The 21,003-nt window shown below is 35.6% G+C and overlaps 1 protein-coding gene across 1 annotated transcript in view; it reads right to left on the bottom strand.

The window, feature by feature from the left end:
- Positions 1-9,082: 9,082 nt before the first annotated feature.
- LOC118201080 (uncharacterized) overlaps positions 9,083-21,003 on the bottom strand; it is a 54,554-nt gene continuing 42,633 nt past the window's right edge. Inside the window, exons 7-9 of the mRNA XM_035373105.2 lie at positions 20,780-20,876; positions 13,371-13,525; positions 9,083-9,379 (exon numbers count right to left, since the gene is read on the bottom strand). Of these exons, the coding sequence (XP_035228996.1) occupies positions 9,120-9,379; positions 13,371-13,525; positions 20,780-20,876 (512 nt within the window). The 3' untranslated portion in view covers positions 9,083-9,119. The remainder of the gene's footprint in view (positions 9,380-13,370; positions 13,526-20,779; positions 20,877-21,003) is intronic.

The raw sequence follows: 21,003 nt of genomic DNA, 5'->3' as shown, positions 1-21,003 counted from the left end.
CCAGACTGTGTCAATTATGAAATGCTAAATGTGTCTTGTAGTTCACTGATTACTGTCTTTGTTTTCTGAAGTCGAGTGGGAAAGGAGCATTCATTTGCCAAATCGTATAAGCAAATAATTGTAATTCGCATAGTTAAAACCAAGGAAAGACCCAATAAATCTCCTAATTATTGACCCTTGCTTAACAATAATGGTAAAACACTGCCTACGCTATTATTTGGAAAAGTATAAAGCAATCTTGCTTTATTAGAATGATTCTTCAAAGAATGATAACTATTGATAATATTTTATGGATGGAAACTTCCACCCATAAACCCTTTGCGAAAGGATTTATGAAACTTCTTTTTTCTCTACATGTCTTCTGCTTGAGGAACTATGAAGTGCTTCAAGGTGCTAAATCCTTTAATTATCCAGGCGAACTTCTCCCGGAGAGTGAAACGTTGCTCACTGTTTCGCATCTACAGAAGCCTGTTTCGCTTTAAATTGAATTACGGTTCAGATGATTATGAATCAGCGCGGTCTTCTGCTTAACGGAAAATAGATTCAGTTCATCATCAAGTTCTGCGTTATACCCATATGCGACAAATCTACATCTGTGGAGAGCTACAAGTCTGCAATCAGCATATCATAGACGGTCGAGCCGGTGCAATTGCTGATTGTGGCTTTGGAAGTCTTCATTTAAACAGGATTTGTCACAGATGCTAAGTGGGCATTGCTGTGAAATAACGAAGATCGCTAAAATAATGATGAATACAGAAGTCAAACCCAGTTTAAACCTAACAAGATAGCGCAACGCAAGCACAAGTAAGGCTGACTAACTGACAGTGCGGAAATGCTCTGGTCTCCTATTTTGCCGACGTTTACCAAGTATTAAAGTGACCATACGATTACCTAGTATTAAAGCTAAGGACTACTTCCAATGAAGTTTCCTGAAGAAACGAATCGTTAGGACAACGAAAATGAAAAATGCCATCAGTAGTATGAAATATATATGGAGCTTTAGCGAATGTTTCTCGCCACCTCCAAATATCGTCTGCGCAAACGTTCGCTTTGGCGTGTTTAATAATATTTTGTCAAAGGAGTTTTGGTAATCATATTTTGTCAAACGATTTCTATCCTGAAATTTGCATAATTTTCGGTCACCTTTTTCTTGGTGTTGCACTTTCAATGTCAGGTAATGTATTAGGGTCTTTTACACCCTTAAGTTTTCTGGTTACTTATTGGACATAGCGATAAGTCGTTTAGTTCCATTCAGAGAATTGGTATACCTTACCTAAAAGAGTGTATAAGGAACTAACTAAAAAGAAATTATTGCAAAATGAAGGGAAAATTACAATCACAAACCATCAGTATGAAACAAAGTTCTGTATGGAAAAGATTCAAAAGTAAAACGAAAAATGCGTAGTATAACTGCACTGAAACATCGGCAAGGTACGATCATTGTATAAAAGTAAACCTCGATCAAAAAACAAGTTCTATCCGAAGTTCGTACGCGAGTTTAAACTTAATAATACTGCTCAGCTACTGTTCTAAATGTTTCTCTTTAATGCCATTTATAGCTTACCAAGAAAGTCTTCCAACCTCAGATTCTCAGTTTTCTGAAAAAAAGGTACACCGTTGGGCATTAAAATTGCATCACCAGGAAGGAATGATCTGACAAACGCAAAAATCACATGAAAAGAAGAAGAGGTTGGGATATGCAAATTATTGGTATTTCGGCTCATTTAGACGACGCAGGAAGGAGAAACGACATCTAAAGCACTGCATAAAAGAAGAGTTGTGTAGTGGATTTCTCATTAGACCTCATCGTAAGAATACAGTTTCTTGATACATAATTTACTTCACGTAAATTTATTAAGTTTCAACTTTATTAAGCATTTTTCATATAGCAAATAGCATTTTCATGTTTGTTTTACTTAGATACCAATCTAAGTCACGCAGAAGCGCTTACTCTTTTATTTCCAGCCTAAGGCCTCTGAGCACAGGGCCAATTACAGGTCGAAACTTCTAGCGGTTGATGCCTCAAGAACCACCAGCGATGACCGATGGATTTCTCATTTGTAAAGAGCTTTGTGAGGTCGGAGTTTTCTCAGCATATCGTGTTATACCTCGAATAAAAGAAGAAATGCTTACCAGCAAGTGTTAGAATTAGATAGAGGCAGATCGTTGCCTATAGAGAGTATGGATTATCGTTTCATGATATCGTCCGTCGCACAGGTCGACATCCAACCACTGTCATGCGAATAGGAATAAATGTGTTGTTGAGGGTCATACAGATACGGCATGAAGTTTCTCAACTCCCTCCCATGACTAACCCCGAGAAGACAGACATATTGTGAGGTCAGCCCTGCAAAACCATACAGCCACATTATGGACCATTAATCAAGAAGCAGACATGTTTGCCAATTTCCGGATTGGCATGTGGAATCTTGATTCCACATACCAATTATGCATGCGACATGCCTGAATTCAATCCTGATTGAAATGGGCATGTGGACTATCAGCACAGCGACAATTACTTCGTCTTCCCTTGACAACGCAAGCATAGAGAGAAACGGCGACTATGGTGGCGTCGAACGACAAACTGAGTCGCAAACTGTCGTCTTTTCAGACGAATCCCGATTCTGTGTGTAGTATTCTGACGGCCGTATACTTGTCTGAAGGCTCCAAGGAGACAGCATGTCGCTTGCTTGCATTCGATATCGGCATAAGAACCATTCACCTGGTGTAATAATTTGGCCAGCCACTGGGTATACGACACGCACATCTGTAATTCGAATCGAAGGTAATTTGATCGGTACATTTCTGACATCTTACGCCCAGTGGTTGTGCCTCATCTTCAAGGCCTCCCAAACGCCATCTTTCAACAAGATAATGCAAGACCACACTTTGCACGTCGTGTTCTGAACTTCCACGATACACAGGGTATTCGATTGCTGCCCTGGCCTGCACCGTCTCCAGATATGTTACCCATTGAAACATCGCGTTGGTGAGAGACTGGCCCGCCACCCCTCTCCAGCTAATACGGTTGATGAAGTGTGGCATTGACGGGAAGCAGTATGGAATGAATTACTCGTTTCTGCCATCCAAGCCCAGTTCGATTCCATGCCTAACCAGATAAAAGCCATCTTACTTTCCAAAGGGTGGCAACTGTTTCTACTAATTTCGCATCCCTGTAAACCACCAGACTGCTTACAAATTTCATCATTTTGTCTTCATGCCATACTGCCATACATCATAATAAATATCTTTTTTGTATTTATTTTTCTTCATGGTGTTGCAGTTTTAATGGCCAGCATCGTATACGTGAATCTGCTCGTTAGACTAGACATACATTACAGCAAAACCATTAGCGCTAATATTTTACAAATACTCAGTTAAAAATAGTAAACTTTTACGAGATTTGGTGATACAGAGCTATTTGGAAATTTTAAAAAAACCTTTCCAAAATTCAACTTGTAGTCGCCAAATTTATCGATACAGGAAACGGTTTGGTTTATGGCTTATGTGATTGCGGCAAAGCCTCAAGGACTATCTGCCTAAGAGGAAGGCATGTCTTCGTGGAGGGCTTTCTAAGGAAAACTGACTCGCATACACGTTACACATTGAGAAAACTACCAGTGTTCAGCGACTTTACCGCTCGGCCGCTGGTGGGCCGATATTCTAAACAAAAGTATAAAGTAAAGAATGAAGAAATAAAAAGCAAAAGATGTATATTTCGACAGATAATACACAGTAATTAAAATGAAACGTTAAAAAGAAGTGATGAACATTTAATCCTTGAAATATTAGGCTAGACTATAAGAAATACTGGAATGTAATACTTTAATTTTACCTTGGAAAGCTGTCCCTATTGTAGCTATTTTAGTGCGATAAAAACAGTATGCATTATAAGTGATAATAAAGACACTAAACGCATTTTGTGTAAAGCACAGATAAGGTGCAGTAAAAAGTAATAGAAGCGCAGTAATCTATTTTATACCAGGTGTAGTTACTGAGGACTCAGGTACTATGCACCTGTTATTTCAGGCCCCGGGTGAAAACCACATCCTGTATAAAACTACGTAAGAATAAATATATCTTTCTTGAACATAACGTGAGAATAGGCCATGCAAAAAATAAATTCTCGTGCGTAATACGTAGAGTCTTGATATTTCAGTTACTCCTTTTAACGATGTCGTGGAAATAATGGCAATTTGCTGCTGCAATTAATTGGCATAACGAAGGTGCGCTGCTAACCTCAGAACGGTGAAGTGTCAACTGAGCAAAGACACATAGAAAATGAGATATTTTGGCTGATGGGCGGAGCTACGTGGTTCGAAATGCATCATTTGGCCAATGGCATTCCTAGGGGATATATAAATCTACTTGCAGTTCAGGCATTGGTAGGGAGAGCGGGATATAACTAGAATTTGTGAATTTTGTGGATTTGTATGTGAAATAATAAGTATTTTACAACTTGAGGGAACAACATTATGGGCATTCCCCGTTCCGTGAACGCAATCACACTACAGGTCCACCCCCCTTTGGGGCACATCGTAGAGGTTCAACCTCCACTATTTTATTATTTGAAGAAATATCTGTGAATTCAGGGTATTTTCAGAACTAGTTTTTCTAACTTACTTGGTAGGGATTTTTTTCTATAACATCGTCAACTGTAATTTCCCTTGGACTTTATTTTCACATTCCTTTAAAACCTCAGCAATCAGATTTTTCAGTTAAATATTTCCTTACTTAAATTTTGCTAATTTCAAGTAACTGGCTGTAAAATCTGAAATTATCTCCCAATCACATTGCATAAATTCATACTTCCAAACATAGTTTATAATTAAAATTTAATCCAGTGTCTGTTTAATTTTTAAACATAGTAACAACTTGACTGAAAGTTAATGTTGTTAAGAGCTTGCATAAAAAGAAGCATTTACAAAAATTTGATAACAGTTTTCATTTAATAGGAGGTAAATATGTATAATGCAACATAAATAAAGCGCTAATCAACATGTTATAATTAACTAAGTGCAGACAGCAAGATTTTGCAAGGCAAGACTTTGTTCAAATTTTTTTGACACAAAGTTATCAGAAGGGAAAAATTCTTAATTAATGATTTCTTAGTTAAAAATTCTTAATTAATGAATTCTTAGTTAAAAATTCTTAATTTGCGGCATATCTTGACGGAAAATTTGCCTTTCCTTAATCTATTATCTGTAAAAGGAAGAGTTTGTCTGTCTGTGCGTGTGTATGTCTTTCGTTCGTACTGCGCGTAAGCTAATAGACCCAAGGCTACGAAATTTGGTAAATAGTGTGCATTTAGACAAGAGCCAATACACCTCGAAGCGATTTTTTTCAAAATTCGAATGAGATTTTTATTTGTTTTGTTTCGTATTTTTTGATGAAAATGCACCAAATCGATAATTCTTTCTCATTATATCAGCAACAATGGGACGCAGCCATTGTTGCTGATATATCGCTGTTGTTATTGTTGCTGATATCAGCACTGTTGCCACTCCAAAAAATGAAGACGATAATTCCATGCAGTTTTTAAATTTAATGTTTATCTTGGATACTGGACGTTTGCTGAGAGAAGGCAACGGGAAGTTGGTTAATTTATTTATTAAGATAATAAATATTTGTATGAAGGGATATTGCTAATTTTATTGTAATTTTTTATATGTAATACATGTTTTTTGATAAAGTTGTTATGCAGAGTAAAATTCAGTGCAGTTCTTAAATTCAATGTTTGGTGTTCCCTTTAGGCATTTTTTTTCGGTACATTTAAAAGCCAGACGAAGGCTGGTCCCGTAGCGCCTAGTTAAAAATAAATGTTTCTTTCTATTGTGTCGGCCCACCAACGGCCGAGCGGTAAAGTCGCTGAATACTAGTAGTTCGGTCGGAGGTTCGAATCCCGCGGAAATGGCTGCATGAGTGTTTTCGTGGTTTTTCCCATTTGTAACGTGTATACAAGACAGTTTTCTTTAGAAAGTCCTCCCTCCTCTTAGGCAGATAGCCCTAGTGTGCTTTGCCATAATTAAATACACCCCTTTTTATTGTTTCATCTACAAGATTTTTGCTATTAGCTTAAACTCAAAGCTTTCTTTTCGAAAGTACAGAATCCACTGTATTCTTTTCTCCTAGACCCTTTTAAATTTTACATACCTGCAGACAGAAATTGTGCTGAAAATTTCAGAAGGCTTTCTCGACAAACAGTGAAATTATTGGAACTTAAGCATTAATATAATAAGTTACTTACATAGGGTAAGTCGAAAAGTACAGCTGAAAGATATATTACCATACTCCCTCACATATCCAAACAGCAGCATAAGAGAGGTAAGTGAAATTTGTGGCCTCTCAAAATTTCGCTTTTGGAAAATCCTAAATGAATTAGGTGCTCATTTATACTGGCCAACATCTAATCAGCCTTACTGGACGGGAATGTCGAGATCTTCGCATGGTGCAACTTCGTTATGAACCAGACAGAGGTCCAACTAACATTCCTGGCAGATATAGTGTGATTGAGGCATGCTTTTTGCGAAATAAAAAGTAAAATAGGCAGAATACCCATAATTGGCCAATGGAAAATCCATTATGTTCGGCTGACGTTCGACACCAAATACGGTTTTCGATTAATATTTGGTGTGGAATTTATAATAACAGGCTAATCGGCCCAATGTTTTGCCAGGGTGCGTTAACGGTCCCATGATATTTAGAACTTCTGCAAGACGTAATGCCCAATTTTATTGCGAACCTGCCGTTGCTTCACTTCCGGAATGGTTGGTTTCAACATGACGAAGCGCCTGCGCACAACACTTCACAAGTGAAGCAGTACCTGATGGAGGCATTCGGAGAAAGAAATAATCGGGTATGGTAGTTTCGAAGAGCGGCTTTCACGTTCATTTTATCTGACTCCAATGAACCTTTTCCTGTGGGGTACCTCAAGGAGCTGGTGTATGTGACCCCTCCACAAATATTGCCGGACCTTCAACGACGTATTACAGGTGCTTGTGCAAACGTATCATCCGCTATGTTACAATGTGTGCAACATGAAATTCTAACAAGGGTCCACATGTGCATTTCAGCTGACGAAGAGAAGTTTGAACATCGGAGATAAAGGTAGTTTATGATAATTAGTTGTTTTTTCTTTCTAAGGTCCCTTCGTCACGTTACAGTGTAGGAAATAGCGAGCAATCAAATGCGCAATTAAAGCGTTCTTTTCTTAACATTAATGTCCACGAGGTTTTTTTTCATACTAAATCGATGATAACATAATGATGATCGATGATAACTGATCGATGCTCTATAACTTTGTAATTCATATTTCCTCCTGTCTCGTATCGTTTCCGAGATAGGAATACTAAGTCAGCCTTTTTCCACCAGGTGGCGCTGTGAGCGGTCTCACTTAGCAACTTTACTACACCTAGACACCACTTTTATGAGTATAGCTGCAGCCGTTCGCCAGTTAAACGGGTGGTATCGGATTTTAGTGGGCCCCCTGTATATTTGCATGTAAATAATTATGATTTTCATGTTTCTTACTTCATCTTTCAGTTCCAACACCTCATGGCTTTTCGGTTTTGATAAAATTTATAACCTTGCTTCTTCAAACTATCTTCAACATAAGCAGATGCTCATTGATTTATATGGTTTTTTAGACTTATTAATCTTCAATTAGGGAAAAGAACTGTTCATATGTAGATGTAGTCTCAAACAAAGTGATTAATGCTATTACAAAAAGCGACCTACTAGCGGCCGTCGTTGAACACTGGTATTTCGTTCCGGTGTCGAAATCTCGGCGAACGGGCTGGCTGAAGGGGCGTTTTGGTGGTTTTCCAAATGTTTAATGTGTATACCAGGCAGTTTCCCTTAGAAAGTCTTCCACGAAGGCATCCTACCCTTAGACAGCCTTCAAGCGTTTTGCCATAATCAAATAAATCGAACCTATTACAAAATTTCATAACTGAGTGTTTCGGCAAGCACGAAAAAGAAATTAATCAAATCTTCAAGTAAAATCTAAATCACAGTGGAAATTAATTTTCTGAGGTTTACTCACATTCATTTTTAGGGGTAATAAAAGTACTGTAAAAACTGGACTCCAAATAATCAAAATATTAAACCTTTAAACAGTTATCGTAATAATTAATGTTATAAAAACTGATGATTCATTTAAGGTAAATGTATTCGTGGACCGCATGAAACTGTTTTGAAGGTCTCATGTGACCTACAGGCCGCCAGTTTGACACCATTGTTATACAGCATATAAAAGGCTAAAATAAATCAGCTCAGACTTGCTTCAGTCATGCCAGAAGGAACAGATCGCTTTTTATTTATTTATATATCGTGCAGATATAGCCTATAAAAATTTGGTCGGAGTACAAAGGCGAAACTGTAATGAATGTTTTGTGCTATTACGTTTATCTGTTAATGGCATTAAATTCTACTTTTTGGTGACAGTTTTTGTTAGTCAAAAAATGGTCGACAGGAAAATATGTAAGCACTAAAAATAGCTATACGTGCTTTTCCTAAGAAATGTATTGCGTTAAAAATTTTTATTTCTGAGTCAGTGTGAATAGCAAAATGAAACTATCTAAATCTAACTATTTGAATATGTATTCCTCTTTTGAAAACCTCATCATGAAATTTTAAAATTTCATCAGGAAGTTCGCTTTGGGAAATCAAGTTTAGATAGTTCGCCGTTGGTAATAAAACATCCTACGTTTAACAACTTTTTAATTTATTTATTTAGTGGCATTTTCTAAAACGTTGGCAATTAATTCTTATATCATTATGATTTTCTTGATTAGTAGATTCATGTGTACATACATTATTTGAGAAAGATTTAGAATCAAGGTTGGAAGGTTTTTCATTTCTTCTAATCATGTTAGTGCTCTTATTGTAACCAAATAAACTTATTCTCCAAAGTAAACTGTTGAAATTATTACTATTATATTAATTTCAAAAGTTTACTTTGGTGGCAAATTATATTAGAGGAAAGTGTTTTCTCGTTAATTATATATTGGTTATTGCCTTTACTGTGATTTTTAATGATCGTTGGATTTAACCGTGATTTTGAGCTAACCGAGATAGTAAATCGGGAGTAGTTATTTTTATTTCAAAATCGATATAAATTACATTCCAACGGGTAAGCCATCATCTTCTACTTCAAGCCCTACGCAAGTGAAGATAACTCTCGTGGAGCGAGCTTCTCCACCTGTGTCTTCGAAGAACATTTTTTGAATCGCCCCGTTTTCTCCGCAGTCTGCCAGTGTGTGCTGCGTTTCATCGCTGGTCACGTTATGAATTTCCTTCAGTTTCACCTTCTCCTTGACAGGGTTGCAGTGCAGAGTGATAGCCGGTATGCGAAAATCTCTGACGCAAACTTTAAATTCTGCAAAGAAGATAGAACATGTAGCATGAGTGAAAGGTAATCATGCCTTAATACTGACTAGCCGCTTGCAGAGCCAGCCTTTTTTTTGGTATGATTAACTTATAAAAACAGAAAATAAAATTTAAAAAATATATTATCTCGCTATTAATACAGTACAAAGTCCGTAATCCGGACGTCCATTATCCGGAATGATCTATAATCCGGCCCTCAAAGCCACAAACGTTTTTTGTATGCTTTACGCATGCGCCTAAAGAATGCGCATGCATTACTCTTATTAGGTATAGCGCGTGCTTTATTTTGTGTGTTAGTACTTAAATAACCCTTATTCTTCGTATCTGGAGCGCGGATTTTCTCATAAATTTTTAATTTCTCTTTGAATTCAGAGATAGTTTTACACCCATACAAAATAATTTTGTTACTACTCTCATCGGGTATCCCATTGATTACATAATCAAGAATTGATGAATCATAAACAGAACCGCGACTGGCTATTTCACGCATGGCAATTCAATATTCGACGCTTAAAACTTGGTGAATATTGATTCAATATTCAATATTCACCAAGTTTTAAGTGTCGTTAAAGTTCAGACATAGTCTAAATGAACAGCATTTTTTTCTACTAAGCACGATATTACTTGCGTAATCAGAACAGCTTGGTTTAATGATTTGTTTCTCTAACCATTCGGAAATCTGTTTATCAATTTCACGCTGCTCTGCGAGAGGTAAACGTCGCGGTGCGCAATGATCTGGAAGTTCATCTGTCGGCACTATCCTCATCTTCAGGGCAGATGTTTTTATTTTATTTAGCTTATAATATAATTCCTAAGTGTTGTATTTCATATTGATGTACTTTGATATGATTTAAATCAATTTCCTCGTCATAATAAATATCACGAATACACATCAAATAGTTTTCTGGTTGCAATTTTATAATTTCGACTATGCGTAATGTATGCTTTACCCATGTGCGCGTTTAAAGAAATGTTTAATAATGTAAAAAAATAAATATTAAGCTTTTTTTTGTAAAATTTGATACCCTTTAGATCATAATTGCTCTTTATTCCATAAATTACGGTTTCATATTTTTAATTGTATAATTTCTGCATGCCACCTTACCATATTTAAATTGATGATCTATAATTCGGAAAAACCCCTAATCCGGAATCGCTGAAGTCCCGACGAGTCCGGATTACAGACTTTGTACTGTATAATTTTTTTAATATCAAAGCATTAATTTTAGCATCACATCAGAGAGTTTGTGAAAGTTTCTTTTATATGCTTGCTGAACTCTCAATTTGCCATTCTGCTATTGGATTCACTCCTGTTGTTACAACTTTGTTTGTATTTTTAACCTTATTATTAAACATTGCTTTCACCGCACTCATGTCACGTAAAATTCAACTCAAAATTACAAAATATTTAAAAACATCATATTCTTTGAATTCTAATTACAGCATTAGGTGTTACTATATATATTTTTATTCTCTAGAATTCTCGATAGAATGCAGGTGTTCCCATGCATTTTTTCTGTTCTTTTCTTCGGCAACTTCGAGCCCTCATAATGCCTTGAAGGACACCTAGATGTGATAGTGTGTTCCAATAATTCACTCTCCGCACTGTCAGACCTTGTATAATCTCCGTATGCCGCTCGACAGCAAATTCCGAATCGGACTGCTGGCCTGACCGCCTCCACACACGTGTGCGTTGGCCATCACCACTGAGACTGAATCGGCAGTAATCGCTGAAGATCACACACCTCCAGTCGGTCACACTCCAGCTTGCCTGAGTTCGGCAAAAATCCAGTCGACACTGCCTATGATGCGGGATCAGTTTTAGGAGTCTTAAAGAACGTCCGCAACATATACTAGCTTCTGCCAGTCGTCTTCGAATGGTTGCCCTTGATACCACCGGATGCCTGGAAAATGGCGCCAAATCGATGCTAGCGACATTGTTGGGGAGAAAGGGGGCGCTCTTATGATTGCGCGATCCTCGCGCTCATATCTGTTTCTGGGGCGCCTTTATTATCCCCGACGGTAGACTGTCAGTTCTGTGAACCTTTGTCGCCACCATCGAGCAACTACCATATCGTTCTGACCGAGGTCACGGCCGATACGTTTGTTGACCAACCCACTTCTCTGAGACCTACTATACGCCCCTTCTTAAAGTCCGACAACTGTTCGTACTGCCGCCTGCTATGTCTCAGAGGCATCTCTAGTCACAATACCGTCCATCCAAGTCTACAGATTCGTTTGAATAGTTCTACGGCATGACCAAGCATGCTTTTAAACTCTTCCAGCTGCTCATCTCACATGCATCTCACATGAATACATGCGCATAGCATGTTTACGCTTGTCTCCTTGGCGTCAAAATTTAAACCATTTGCATATCTCTTTCCAGGCTACATTCGTGCCGAGTTTCGTGATTGTGGTTCGATATCTGCTGGGTGCATATATTTTTGTGACAGAGTTTATTTCTCCATTTTTAGGCCATAAATTCTTTCAAAGAGTTTTGTTGATGCGAATTGGATTAAAAATAGGTGCATTTGTGCCATTATTTGTCCTTTAGTCAGCTGAGTAATTTTATTAGCTTAAAAACCTGAACACCTATTCTTTCTGGTATAACTCTACTCATTTCCACTTGGGTATGATAGGGGAGCCTTCTAAGGATCGTTCATCCTGGTGTTTATTTGAGCTAATCTTGTTGGTTCCATGTGTAGACTAGCTCCACTATATATCAAGTTGTAGAGACATTAGGTATTTTGGAACCAGAAAAAAAGAAAAAAAAGAGCAACGCCCTCGCAGGGAATCGAACCACGGGCCTCTGGGACACTCGCCCAGCGTGCAACCCACTACACTACGAAGGCATGCTAAGAAGGTGGGAGAATATTTTATATACTCCCCCTAGGATTTCGCGATTGGGTAACCGAAAAATCAAGTCCCCCTAATCGCCAAATCCTAGGGTGTGGAGAATCACCATTCCCTACCCTTTTAGTTCGAGCGCCACTGTAGAGACATTATGTATTTTGGAAGTAGGAGAGATGAAAAATTAGCAAGCCCTCTCTGAGAATTGAACCACGGACCTCTGGGATACGGGCCCTGCGTGCAGATCACTAGACTACGAAGGCATGCTAAGAAGACGGGAGAATGTTTTATAAAGTTCAATTTTTTTAATTGAAAAAAACTGGTTTTTTTTTTTTTTTTTTTTTTTTTTTTTTTTTTTTTTTTTTTTTTCCAGCGCAGGGAACAGTATGGGCTGTGCCAGATGTCTCTGTTAGCTCAGATAAACCCCAGTGTGAACGGCCCTTAGGTAGTGAAACCTCGAATAACACGAATGTTGTGCTTGAACCTTCCTCTGAAAACATTTATAAATTTTAAGATTCTTTACTTACTTTATCTAAATCAAATTACTAAAATTCAAATTTCTAATATTATTATAATTATTTTTACACGACAATGCTACGCTTTTAAGTCCAGTTTAGTAAGAAAAATATCAATTTGTAATATAAATCCAATTTACGGAAAGCAGAAATGAAAATAATATCGCAACCACGCTTGAAGCCGAATTTTCACGGTCCTGCATCAGTGAGTAAAAAACGTGACTCGCACTTGATGGGGCAGTATTTGAATTATATTCAACTATTTGATTCGATGGAGTATTTGAATCTCATAGATAAACATGATGCAATTTTATCGCGTTTGTGTGATAAATCATGAAAAACTCTCATTAGGAAATAGAGAATGTAGCTTTATAACTGCAGCGTTGCAGAAACCTGTGCTTAAAGGGAAATAATGACGAATAATGTGGCTTTACTGGTGTTTGAAAAGCCTGTCTTTAATAAACAGATAATATGAGTTTCAGTGGCTTGTTTCTAAATTCACTAACGAAGTATCTGCAATCAATAGAAAACAAAGATAATATTGAAAAATAGCATATACAACTTATGTTCAATTTTTTAACAGCCCAGCTTCCCTTATCAGCTACATTTACTTACTCACTACAACATCATCATCATTCGGACACTGGGCATTTATTGTGAGTCCGCCGTTAGGTGAGAAGAACTGGATGACAGTCTCTTCGTCTTGGTAAACCTGTTGTTTCATATTCGTACAAGTGGCAGCTAGAGCATCCTTGAAGAATGGGCTTCTCCTGCAATATTATTACATATTTTGGAAAACAATTGACTCACAAATTTAGTAACATTTACTGTAAAGCAGCGCTTCTCAAATGGTGCTTCCTGAAACTTCCTGGGATTCTAATCGAAACATTGTAAAATTTTTGCTAAAGTAATATGCGGTAGTTGTGTATTGGCCGGTACCTGCGAATACACTGCTATGGCCTTTAAACGTTAAAATGTACATTTGACATCCACAGATCGGTGAAACAGGTTTTTTGTTTCCCAATTAATATGGTTTGGCATTCAAAATCGAAGCTTTTTGTTTTCCTCTACCTCCATATGAGTTTCATTAAATAAGAGGGCAAGTGACTTTTCTGAAACCTATTCTCAGTTTTTATTCTAACAAGTTACATGCTGTTGCCTACGTAATATTTCCATTACATTCCGCATATCTTCAATTATGTATCATTTCATTACTGCAAAATTACCACACTCACGATTATTTGGAAAATGCCATATGCCTGTAAATAGCCTATAAATAATGGGATGCTTTCTGTTCCTTCCTCAGCAAATCATAATGCATGATACAGGAAGCGGTAAAAGTAATTATAAGACATGTAAACGTTGTCCCGAAAATTTTCTTCGTGAAAATGATAATAAAATGATTTAAAACAGATCGGCACTTGCTAAAATTGATCTTAAACTGGCACTGAAACCAAAACCTGAAGCCATTCCCTTCTTCTTTAACTCACTCGCGCCTCCAAAAAAGGAGGGAGACAGAGAAGGCATTAAAAAGAAAAGACAAAGAAATAAAAATCGCATTCTTCCAAGACGCGTCCATAAGGGACTTTTACGCTTCCCGAATACTTGAAAAAAAAATTGAATTTAGAGATGATTTTTATTTTGGTGAATCAGTATCTGCCGGCTAACTCACAAGTACTGCAAAAGTACAGATGCATATTTATATTCGGGAAACATTCTAAGAAGATTAAACTAAGCATGGTTATGACATTATAGAGACATAGCTTTCATTAAAAATATTTTTTTAAGGAACAGAGAAAACATTCCTTTCGTTCCCTTCAGTTTCTGCTTTAGTTCTCAACCCATGTATTAAAATGGACACTTTTACACTACTTTCTTTGCTCAGTGTTTCCAGTTTTTGACTTCATTTCCCTGAGCAATCCACTTCATGCTGAAGAAATTCCTTGCGATAATCTTCAGATATTTTCACAATTTACGCGTATCAATTAATCAGTTCTACGCTTCCAAGAATGAAATATAAAGGAAGTTATAAAGTCCAGTCTTCTTAGAGAGATTATAGACATTAAAAAGACTATTTAAGAATTGTATTCTAACCTTGTGAAACAAAACAAAAGTCAGAAGAAGGATGTATAAGACCCTTTTATTCGAACACAAAATTAACTGTTACCCAACTTGAGTTTACACAGGCCAAGCACTTCTGGCTTAACCTAAATACGTAACGTTGAACAACTTCAGCTGTGACAGATTAGCCTAACGGCTTAAAGGATACTTTAACGTGCAGGAAAGGCTCTGGTTTTTAGAAAGAAAAACAGGTGAAACAAGCCAAATGGCTAAAAGCACTCAACGGCAGAGAATCAAATCGCTAATAATCACGGCACAGCGTCGCCTGGAATAAGCAGACGCGAACTAAAACTGATACGCTTGCTTAAATAGTAGCTCTTTTTTCTACCTCTATCTGAATAAACGCTCGCTATCTCACTTGCATTCTGACATGAAAAGCGTGGGTGAAAAGAGAGTGATAGGAAAGTACGAAAAATTAACTATTAGTTAACAATAAATATATAAACCTCACATTGTATTAAAAAACTTTCTTACAATATAAGACATCCAGTTTTTAGGACATTTCAAAAATCAGATCAGTATTACTTCTGAAATTCAACTAATGCAAACATTTTTTAAAAATTTCCCTTGTTGCATTTTCGAGAGATTTACTTTGGCATCTGAAGTATTGTTGCTATTTGCCAGAACGCATTGGTGAGGCAAACTAGATTCTCGTTTTATTCTAGGCTTTAGAAACGAAATGCCGGAGGTGACTCGAATGCTGCTTCAGACATACGAACTGTCAAAAACTGAGCCGGATTCAAAAGGAATTTACCAAAATGTTAGGCTCTGCTCGAAAAATGTATGTTAATGCTTCTTGCTCCTTTAATGCTAGTAGTAATAATAAAGTATTTTATACCTTAACCAGCATTTAATTAATATTAAAACCTCTACGGTTTTCTCTACAAAAGGCTTTATACAGGATGGCTGTATTAATTTTTGGGCAAGACAAAAGAGAAAATCTATAACTGCCTTCACCTAGGAAAAAGTTTAACTTCGAATAGTTACTGTGAACTAAAAATAGAGTTTTCAATATACAGCACTTATGTTTTTATGTGCTCTTCCAAAAATATTTAACAGTTCCATTAATTTTTCAAAAACATGCAGTGTGTTGTTATAAAATTTTATTGGGAAACGCTTGCTGTAAAATAAAATTTAATTCAGTTATTGCAATACAAAGGCATTTTAAATAAGAGTAATGTTAGTTTTGTATTATCCATAAAAATCTTGAAATTACATATATATACAAGTATATGAAACAAATCCCTCTCAAATTTTGCTAAACAATTCAATAAAATCTTAAATCATCCTAAAAAACCTTTTACCTTACGAAAACTATCTGCTTTTCTTAAAAAAAAATTTAAAAAAAAAAGAAAAGAAAAGAAAAGAAAAAAAAAAAAAAAAAAGAAACAAAAAAAAAGAAAAGAAACAAAAGAAACAAACAAACAAAACTGAAAAGGCAAAAACTACTTGTAGCTTGCAAAATATCAAATTACAAATATCTCAGCATTACATTAAATTGTCTCTTCATTATTTCTCTCGTTGATTCCCATGTATTTTCTCCCAAGAGCATACAATGCAAATTCTGAAATAGCGTGTGAGTTTTATTTAAATGAAACTTACACTTGTCATCAATGGGGATCTTCAATGAATGAAATGATTTGCTCAAAAGCGATCTTTAAGAAATTTCCAGTTAAGCGCAGGAGAATCACTTGTTTGCATCTAAGAGTTAGTTTCCTTTTCCTTCAATGAAATTATTAATAGACTATTAGAATCAATTTTGGATCATGTTGGGTTAATTTGTAGCAACTCAAAGAGTAGGCTGTATAAGATTCTCATTTCATATTCAGAAGCCTGAGAATATGCATTCTATAAAAGAATTCCGACTGAATCACGCACTCATTTTGATCATTTTCAGATCCGTTTCAGATTATTCTAGAGCTACAGTACCTTGTGATGGCTAGTATATCGCAATACTGGCCGAACGTAATCGCTGAGAAACCTTGTTGTCTAGCATAATAAAATGAAATCTAATAGTTGTCAGTACTGTGAGGTGAATGTTTCATATAAAGGTTTCTGAGTTTGGACATCACGAATCTATGTCATATGTTAGGTTTACCACTGTGTAATTGCAGTCAAAAGTGAGTAACCTTAAGAGCTAGTTAGCGAATAATCGCTTGAGTTCGTGTGACAAGAAACAACAAGATGGAAGGGTAACTAACCCTTTATTATTCCAATACGATTTAACAAAACTCCGTCTTGGAGTGTACAATAAAAGCCGACACTTGGGCTTGAACTTAAGAGACTAAGAAATAAACTAAAACTAAGATTAACTAAAGAGATACAGCCGAAGCTATCAAGATTCTAATCGAGTTGGCCCCTTAACTCTACTTGACTACGAAGCTTGTCAAGGGCCTGAGTACGACCGAGCGTAATAACAGCTTTGACAGGGAGAGTAGCCAAAAGGCAGACGCGCTTAAATCAGAAACTTTGAATCTCTCTCTCTAAGACCAAAGAACTTCGAGGTACCACACCTCCTCATTATGTATTCAGAGTGATTCCAAAACTACGTTCTGGCCGGAAGTAGTAAGTTGAAGTTAAGAATTTGACAGGAGAGGAACTTTAACTTAAAATTTAACTGTTAATAAAATTAACATAATCCTTACACACTTTTAGCCATATAGTGAGAAGATCACAAATAAACTGATATGTACACTCTGCAGAAAAGAAAAATGGGACAGTTCTATATCTCACGTTCTAATTAGCCGGTTCTAATTAGCGGAAACGCGACTGTATTAGATTTATATATAACATTTTTGTAACCGAGGTATTCTAACACAAAATCTGACCTTTTTCTAAAATGGCAAACAAATATTCTCCATATTTCGATTGTACAACTCAAATTATGCCGAAATGCTAAGTACTGTAAAAATTGCACAAATAGTTTTTAAAAAATTACTTCTCAAAATTGTAGCTCTTCAACGCTAATTGAATTTGGTTATAAATATCTCTTTTTTATTAAATTTGCATGATTTCTTCTTACACAGTTCAAAATTTCGGTTCAAAACCAAATAAAATTCGTAGCTCTTTTCTGTTTTGGTTTTAAAATTTTTATTTTTTAATAATTTTTATAAATTTTCTTAAAACACTTTTGAACTTTTGATCCAAATAAAATTCGCACATTTCCTGATTTATTTTTTAATAATTTTTGTAAATTAAAAAAAAAACGTTTTGAATTACAATCTATAACATTTTTACCATCACCTCGAAGTAGATGTATATCCAGGCTCACTTGCAAAATATTAGTTTTTTACTCAAAATTTCCCAAGATATACATGAATTTGTATATTGGCAAGTTCTGAAATTTATCATATTTGTTATAAGCGATAATAACGCCAAATGTATTAAAGTTATTTGAAAGAATGATGATGAATGAACCTTTTTTCCGCTCCTGCACAATGATAGCGAAGGGAAAAATAGTTAGTAAAATTTAAGAATTTCGACAAATAAATAATTATTGGCGCCAACTGAAAAAGTGCGCCAAGATAAATTCTCAAAACTACTCGGTAAATTCCTAATCAAATTTTACAAAATTTAATATTTAGGCAAAACTTGAGTCGAAAAATCGAAATATGGGAAGAACTCGGTATGTCATTTCAGAAAAGTCTGATTTTGTGTAAAAATACCTATGTTAGAACAACGCTGTATATAAATCTAATACATACCCTAAGTCACGCTTTAGATATATGGAAATTAAATAAATTTAGTCGATCGGCAGAGTAGAAAGGAAGATATAGTGAAACTATCCTTTTTTTTTTTTTTTTTTTTTTTTTTTTTTTTTTTTTTTGGTGTGGGTGCAGATTGTATAAAATTCTATTTAGATAGAAGAGCAATAGTTCAATCACTCAGCAATTAACTTTTAAAGCTTTAGTAAAAAAACATATAAAGAGAACTGTTGAACACCTCATCTATAATCATAGCTGTGTGGTCTATAATCACGGCCTGTATTTTATTTGGATATCTCCTTGACCTCCGTATGTTCGAGTGTGGTATTAAATCCTTAAAAACCCTTCGTCAAATACTGCTGCAACAATATGTTCAGATTTTACTTTGGAAACTACTGCTCTTTCGCACAGAGCAGGACTGGTGGATCTTGAAAATATATTCCTCAAAGCTTCTCCTAAAATTGCCTTGGTAGATTCAACAAACTCTTTGAACACTCTCTAATTACTCTTCAAGAAGCTGGTAGCTTCCTTTCTACAGAAACGACACTTACTAGACTTAAATATTAAACAATTTTGATGACAATGTGTTGAGTATTTCTTATCAGTACTTTTTTATGTGTGTCAGGAATGCTTAATTTTAAAGCAAGACATGTTGCTGTCATCCACATAAGATCACAGATGCTGTAGTACACTACTTTTTTAGCATCGCTGTAGCTTACTTTTAAATAAAAGGATGAAGTGGAAGATTAGGTCTGTACAAAAAAAAATTTAATGACAATTATATAACAAATAGTTTCTGATTTTCTTTGGTTTCCTCCAAACTGGCATCAGAAATGTGAAAACGATAAAATTTGTGTACTACCTAGATTACTAAGTGCAGTTCATATAAGAAATAGTTGAATCATTTTATTATGTCAAACGCATATACTGAAATGACTTTAATCTCCAATAAATTTCCTGAATCACATATTTAAACATTATTCTTAAAGAAACAAACTGGAAAATGTAAATATTTACGGATTGCTCTGAAATTATGTTTCCATGCACAAAAGTAATCGTAGTTTCCATGTTTGCGTTTAATCTTTTTTACTTATAAAAAAATTTTTTTGAAGTTTAACTACAAATCGATAACGGCAGGTTTCGTGTAGTAAATATCTCATTAGTATAACTTCCATTGTTTACAGAAAAGTGGAACTTGCACTAATGTAGAATATTATTATTTTTGTACACAAAATCGTACACATAGTGATTCTCTTATGCATTGGTTTCTCTAAAAATTCACGCAAATATTGATCATTCATGAGTTAGTTTTTTACCATGGTTAGTAATAATTTTATCTACTGTTATGTGTCATTGGTTGTCTGGATTTTTATTCCGACTTAAATTAATACAAAAATCAAAATTAATACAAATATTTGCATTAAAAACTATTCTTATAAATTTTTTAATTTTTGAATGTCGCATTTGCTGAGAATCAAATGCCGGTGCAATAATAGCATCGGAACTAAAGAATGAATAACTTATAATTTCTAATGAAAATTCTAAAAATGATGTTGAATGAATTATTCTTTCTAATGAAAATTCTAAAAGTGAAGTACTACTGTCAGGCTTTTTTATTCATGCTTTAGACTGTGCATACAGAAGCGATACTGAAAACATACGAGGAGGATGAAAAATAAATTTACGATCGCAAGGTTGGTTAAGTACTCACTAATAAATTCAAGCGAAAATGTCAAGTTCCTATGACTTTGAGTATGCTTTTCACACTATGATGTTAATTACAAGTGGCATAAGTACAGGCTTCATCCCTCGGTCACGGTATGGCGTAGTCCTGAATTAAGCCTAAAAGCCGATTGATGACTCTACGTCACGTGACTGCGAAACAATAAAGTTATAAAAAAGAGTTCACACTATTATCCCTAAGCTTAACAATTGGTATATTTGAGGTGAACCGATTAATCACGACGAAATAAACATCAGTTCGGCCAAACTATGGCCAAGTTGATCATCCTTGCAAACCTTCATGTTATTCTCAAGTGATTGCATCGCTTTCAAAAGAAAAACCTCAGAAATTTTCTGGTTTTACTAGTTCTTTTTTATGTGTACATGTAAGATATTCAGTCTTAAAAATTTAACCTACTATTAAATTTTAAAATAATCTTATAGAAATGGATGGAAATGAAAATGCAGTATACTTACGATCCCATGGCTCTTAAAAGTAACATGTTGTTCTGACAGTCCACATCTCCTTCTGCTGCCTTTGGTGGTTTGCATTCGAAAGGTTTTTGGTCTGGTGCTGCTTTTCCAGATGGGAAGAAAAGAGAATAATGTATTAGTCTTTTAATAAAATGGAACTATGGGATTTCTCAGAAGGTTAACCTACTTTTTAATTTTTTAAAACGATGTTGACACTACAGTCAAAC

The sequence above is a fragment of the Stegodyphus dumicola genome, chromosome 10, assembly GCF_044657685.1.
Source record: "Stegodyphus dumicola isolate Sdum_Otavi_A_Nest chromosome 10, ASM4465768v1".
Taxonomy (NCBI): domain Eukaryota; kingdom Metazoa; phylum Arthropoda; class Arachnida; order Araneae; family Eresidae; genus Stegodyphus; species Stegodyphus dumicola.
Note: the sequence above shows the minus strand (reverse complement) of the source record. Positions and strands in the feature narration are given on the sequence as shown.